General features: G+C 35.7%; 1 protein-coding gene across 1 annotated transcript; it reads right to left on the reverse strand.

Moving 5' to 3' along the window:
- Positions 1-293: 293 nt before the first annotated feature.
- On the reverse strand, positions 294-5,599 carry LOC133733100 (MLO-like protein 3). The gene is made up of 15 exons (XM_062160710.1): positions 5,214-5,599; positions 5,061-5,118; positions 4,634-4,902; positions 4,410-4,526; positions 3,180-3,240; positions 2,992-3,080; positions 2,824-2,898; positions 2,573-2,661; positions 2,391-2,440; positions 2,233-2,273; positions 1,976-2,149; positions 1,844-1,879; positions 1,497-1,564; positions 1,288-1,348; positions 294-1,069 (listed from the first exon to the last, which is right to left on the reverse strand). Exons 1-15 carry the CDS (start codon positions 5,334-5,336, stop codon positions 707-709), a joined length of 1,674 nt encoding a protein of 557 aa, XP_062016694.1. The 5' UTR covers positions 5,337-5,599; the 3' UTR covers positions 294-706.
- Between the last annotated feature and the right edge of the window lie 225 nt (positions 5,600-5,824).

Here is a 5,824-nt window from a genome sequence, read left to right on the forward strand (position 1 = left end):
ATTTGTGGTACACATAAGATGCACTTCATGAATGACCAAAATTAACATATTCTGACGGCACACATGAGATGTGTGCCATAAATGACAGTCTTTTATGGCGCACGTCAAATATGCGCCGTAAAAGACTGATTTTGCTGTAGTGCCTTATAAACTCATAAGTAAGATTCCCATTTTCGCACGTGGGATCTATACTCTCAACAAAAAATCTTTCTTGGCGAAGATCTCCATGGGATATGCAATTGGGTCTTGGCAACATATAACATGGGCTTGTAGAGTGATTTACAACTATCAGGTAACGTTAGCAACAAATTTCACTTCAAAACCAGTATATACTCTACAATGAAGCTACCGATAAAATTGCGTATTTCTCTTTAGCACGTCCGTGGTTTCCTTTCTTCTCTCTTTGTTGCTTGGATTAAAGCACAAAGGACAGGGCGAAGATAAATGCTCTATACTACTGAAACTATAAGCTCTCATAGTCCTCTGACCAAAAAAAAAGCTCTCATAGTCCCCTTGTTCTTTAAGCCTTCTCATTTTACAACATTTAGAGTTTTAGACAATTAATTTGTTGGCTCATCAACAAAAGTACAAAACTGTCAAAACATATACAAGGACAACAGGGTATTTTGGACTTATAGATAATCTATGTCTATATTGTATCCTTTAATTTCAAGGGCTAATTGTATTTATCAAAATTTCTTTAAATTCACGTTTGGCTTCTGTCCACCTCCGAAATTTCTATGTGTACCTCAGTAGCTAAAACAGTACTAGCTAGTTCAATTTCATTTTGGCTGCCCTTTTCTTGATGTTCTTCAACAATTTCTTGACCATCTTCGACAATCTCCGTTTGGGACATTTCAGCAAAAGTTGGGTGCCGGTGGTGGGAAGAGAAATCTGGGGAATTCATGGTTCTCTGACTGCTTCCTACAGTAGAGGAATAATCGTGACCAGATTCTGAATTGTCTTGCCTATTCTTTTTCCTCTTTTGCTTCACGTCCGCATGCCACTGCTTTATAACTTTTGTTGTTTGCTCTTCAAGCACTGCTGTACTCTTCAAATTTGACCCCATCTGCATATAATACAATGTACCACCAATCCATTTCATATTTATGGTAAAAAAAAATCTAGAGAAGATTCTGGTTTGAGACAATTGCAAATGTTATATTCTCAAACTATTCATTGGAAATAATTAACTTAATTCGACTTCTTTCTCATATAACATGCATGGACGGTAGCTCAAAATAGATATATATATATATATATATATATAGATGTATGTAATCATACCTGGGTCACTAGAGCATAGAGGGGAAGAGTAATGTAACTGCACATAACTTGAACGACAACCCTGCAGAAATTAACACCATTGATTTTTAGTGAACATTATCAACCAGCATTAGACCGATAAATGATCTAATTAATGTATGTGTGTCACCTTAAAATTATAACTCAATTTATGGTTCAAAAAAGTGGAAGGGGATAGGATTGGCACTTACGCTAAGACCACCCTTATAATGATAATCTCTATGTGTTCATGGTAGCAAGAGTGTATCCCAAACTGTAACTGAAATAAGAGGCAGGCAAATATATAGCTTTCGTTAGAAGGCTGCTAAGTTTTGTTTAGGTTTGAGACAGATAGAAGAAAAGGTAGCCAGACTAGATGAAAACAATTTATATTCACTTATCAGACGTCTAAATTTTATGATCTGATGCAATCAATCTCGAACACATATTCAAATGAGTCGACACATATTCAAATGAGTCGATCTTACAACACAACAGACTGTTTGATGAGAGATCATTTTTGAAACTTGGTCCTAAGTTGAAATAAGGACATACGTACCGTGACCCAAATGAAGAAAGCAAGTTCAAATGCATTCTGGAAAAAGATAAAAATGACTAAGTCAGTTTGAGCATAGTGCATAACTGATAGTTTGAGCATTGTTACCAAATTAGTCGGAGATCAGTTAGTTACCATGAACAGTGTGAGATGTACGAGAGTCAAGACGAACCGCGGTCTATTGAACCAGAAGTGACTGTCCTTTGGTTGAACCAGAGGACTTCCTTTGATTACATTATGCTGGTCACCGAGTTGGTGAGCCATTCTGGCTACCACCACTTCCAGTTTGGTTCCAAGAACCAGCACAATCTATAAAGAAAGAACTAGTTAATTAGTAAAACACTTCCATATGTATACCAAAGTTAAAAATCCTAGTCAGAAAGAGTACATACAATTAGTGGCACAAATGACACCCAGAGATACACCTGCCAACCTGTTCAAGTCACAAATTTTACACATCAGTCAGAACTCAAAATTAACCAGTGGAAATATCGCTCTACATATGAAGAATTGATCATATAGGAAACAAGGCGCTTAATCAAGTAATTACCATGCACGTCTACGAGAATGAAGATTACGACGATAAACCACATGAAAGGGCTGTCGAGTGATGCAGAAAAACACACAATTAGCACAGTGCATAAGTGGTTTTAATTAACAGTCTGACAACATTATATGTCTAAAAATCTCACTCTAATAAAACAGCAGTATAATATTAATATAATTGATAACCTTATGCCAACTACTTCTCTGAAATCATCCTCCAGCGACCGTTCTATGTACTGCTGGAAATTGAATGCGTTGTTTGTTGACAAATGAGTCTGCAATTTTTTTACAGAAGATATACTTAAATGTTGTTCATTTTGCAATTTGTTCTTAGAATTTTGATTATGATGAGGACTCATGTAAACCAATAACAATCATAGTTGAAGGGAGATGATTAGATAAAAGAGAATTTCGTAAATAATAGTATAAATACTCACAGAAATGAAGCCATGGCGTAATGTGAGATAATCAATTTTTTCAACTGAGTGGAAGAATTGTCTGAAGAAGCACTTCTGCATATATATAACAACTACTATCATTAAAAAAAAAAAAAAAGTTAAGATTTAAGAAGAAATTACATCGATAAGGAAAGAAAATCGACTCACAATCCACAGTTGAATAGGTGTTCCTGTACAAGAATTCATGTGTCTACGAGCAAATGTCGTCTGCCTTGTAAACCTGAATCGGTTAGGATCTACGCACAAAAGTTAGAAACAAAGGTTGATTTAGTTTCTGGGTTTTTGAAGCTGAACACTTGAATAAACTTTTTGTTAGCTCATATCATTCATCTTACCATTTGCGACTTGGTATTCCACCGTCTGAGTTTCTCTTTCCCACACTTCCCAACGCTTCATCTATTGATTAATTTTGAACAAAAAATAATTATTCATACAAAGTAAAACTTTCTGGTGATTTTAATATGGTTGTTACATAATACAATGTAAAAATACAATTATACATGAGTACAGTACTTCTTGACATTTATATTTTCTTTTGAAATTGTACTTTTCTCTCTCTTCCTTAAATTATACATATGTTTCAATTATTGTCACTTTACCTTCACGATTTGTTGGTCTAATAAAATTTCGGTGATAAAAAAGTAATGAAGTTCACGGTTTGAACTTAACATGTAAATAAAGGATTGATGCTAAGTTGTGTAACGAGAGTACCATGTTTTTATGATCTTCATAACTAAAATTTAGTAGCAAAAATAGCATTGTGGTACTATAAAGTATAAACAAAGTTTCTCTAACACGCGTTAATCAGTAGAAAGATTGGATACTTACTTTCATACTACTAGTATGAAAAGCTCTAGCTAATTTGAAAAAATCAGTGTGGAATGTGTGATCAGAATCTTGATGCAATATTACTGCAAGTCAACTCAGGAGGTTCCCAAGTCAAACCTTGTAACAAGACAAAAGGCCATGTCACACCGACTTTTTCTATTGAGTCAAAGGTGGGAATGCACTCTGAGATACCAAGAAGTTAAATTCTAGAAATTTAAACCATATTATACGGGGTTTTATTTTAAGTAACCATATATAACTTCCGCTGAAAATTATGATTGAAAGGTTGTTGACGATATGGAGGTGGTCAACAAAGTGCATTACTGGTGTGGGTTTATGGCCAACAACAAAGGCCATCTCATTGAGGTATTGAAAATAATTGATTGTTTCGCAAAATTTATTATTTAATTAGACAATAACAACAAGTCAAAATTGTGTATCTACATCCATATCACTTATATAAGTGATAAAATTAAGAGATTTTCAACCGTTGATGAGTCTGTACCAAAGCGAGTCTCACGACCGTCTATGGTTAGATGGTTGGAAATATTTTGCGCGCGCATGGGGGCGGCTACCTTTAACTTTCTGTTATGGGGTGCATGAAAGCCAACAATGACTCTACACCGGCACAACAAAAAGCAATTAAAGCATCAAATATAGAATTGACTACTAAGAATAGACATGCAGCAACAGACTCTGGTGGGAATAGGGAGGATTCTAAGCAATTATGCACATACCTTGGCTCTTCCTAAGGCCATTGTCAGAACACTGTACACGATCTGCATAATTGCCAGAACAAAGATGAAGTTGTTGAGCTGATTTAGTCCCCCTTGTGATATAAATGAGGTCTTCCCCTGCAAAATAAAATCCATAATTAAGATAAACAATATTAAAAAGATAAAAAAGAATTGCTCTTTTTTTTTTTATGCAAATTAAATCAAATCATAATTTATCTGTGTACCTGGGATTCGCACTGATCCAAAGAAGTGGTAGAAGTGGAACTAGTAGTACTATCTTCTGTTTCTGCTAGTCTTCTTTGTATTACTTCAAAAGCTGTAGATGCCCCGGTGCTCCACATGCGATCGAAACCAACTGCTTTGGTTGTTTTAGTTGATACTGATTTTCTGCAAGGAAGCATAGTATATGCAACTTCTATGGGTATGCAAATTTTGGCTATCCATCTCTGTGTTACTGTCAGTATTAGGGACATGAAACCCAGAAAAATAAGCACTGCACCAAAAAAGAACACAGCAATGATTTAGCAGAGATTGTATCAGTGTAATTAGTATATAGAATGAATCTGCGATTAATTTGTAAATTGCTCAAATGAGCTAAGCCTAGATGTTTAAAATTAGAATGCGTCATGGGTTCGATCTCAAATTGCATACCTGATTTGAGCTTCTCTACGGCCTCGAACAATGCAGTCTTTCTATGCTTTTTGAGAAACTGCACAAAATACATGACCAAAAAATGAATAAATGGGTGTACTAATCACTTTCAAAAATCACCCATGACTGTTTCTTCAAAAGTTGAATACGTACTTGGGAAAGGAGATGGATCAAGTGCTCTATGAAAAGAGAGAAAAAGATGAAGACGAAGCAAACTGTTGCCAGAGCCCAACTGGGTGTGGCTTGCAGGGAGCGACTTGTTCCTTCGGAAGCCATATTTTGCTTTTACTTTCTTTGTCAAGAAATTGATTATCAGCTTCAATGGAGGAACCAATTGATGAAGTAGAACCACAGAGAAAGGATAGGTTTAAATAGCTAGCTCGAAATTAAGGAGACTGGGACCAAATTGAAGAAGAAGAAAAACCGATGAAGAAAATGGAAATGTTCAAATCTTCCCTCTGCAGTTACTCTAGGGGGTGATTATTTGAGTCCAAGCAACTTGCAACCTGTGAAGGTCTCATCCAAACATATAGAGTTTGACACGGTATGTGTTGAATTTTTAATTAAATTATATTGGATTTTCTTTTGGCTCATTCGGGGAAGAAACATCCAAGGGGTGGTTGGGACAGGCTTGGTTCCATTTATTTGGGAACCCCTACTCTCTGGGTTTTTACTACAGGAAGGCCTTGGCAGTTGGAATCAATTATTATTGTGGCGCATCCACATATGTTGACCGCTTCAGTGTACTTAAAATATATACATTG

The sequence above is a fragment of the Rosa rugosa genome, chromosome 2 (genome assembly GCF_958449725.1).
Source record: "Rosa rugosa chromosome 2, drRosRugo1.1, whole genome shotgun sequence".
Classification (NCBI taxonomy): Eukaryota; Viridiplantae; Streptophyta; class Magnoliopsida; order Rosales; family Rosaceae; genus Rosa; species Rosa rugosa.

What these genes read in the sequence shown, in the direction of transcription:
- LOC133733100 (XM_062160710.1), bottom strand. Translation starts at nt 5,336, where the DNA reads ATGGCTTCCGAAGGAACAAGTCGCTCCCTGCAAGCCACACCCAGTTGG. An exon ending in TACGCCATGGCTTCATTTCT is followed by an intron (nt 2,662 to 2,823) that starts GTGAGTATTTAT and finishes AAAAAATTGCAG; the next exon opens with ACTCATTTGTCAACAAACAA. An exon ending in TGTCATTTGTGCCACTAATT is followed by an intron (nt 2,150 to 2,232) that starts GTATGTACTCTT and finishes CTTTCTTTATAG; the next exon opens with ATTGTGCTGGTTCTTGGAAC.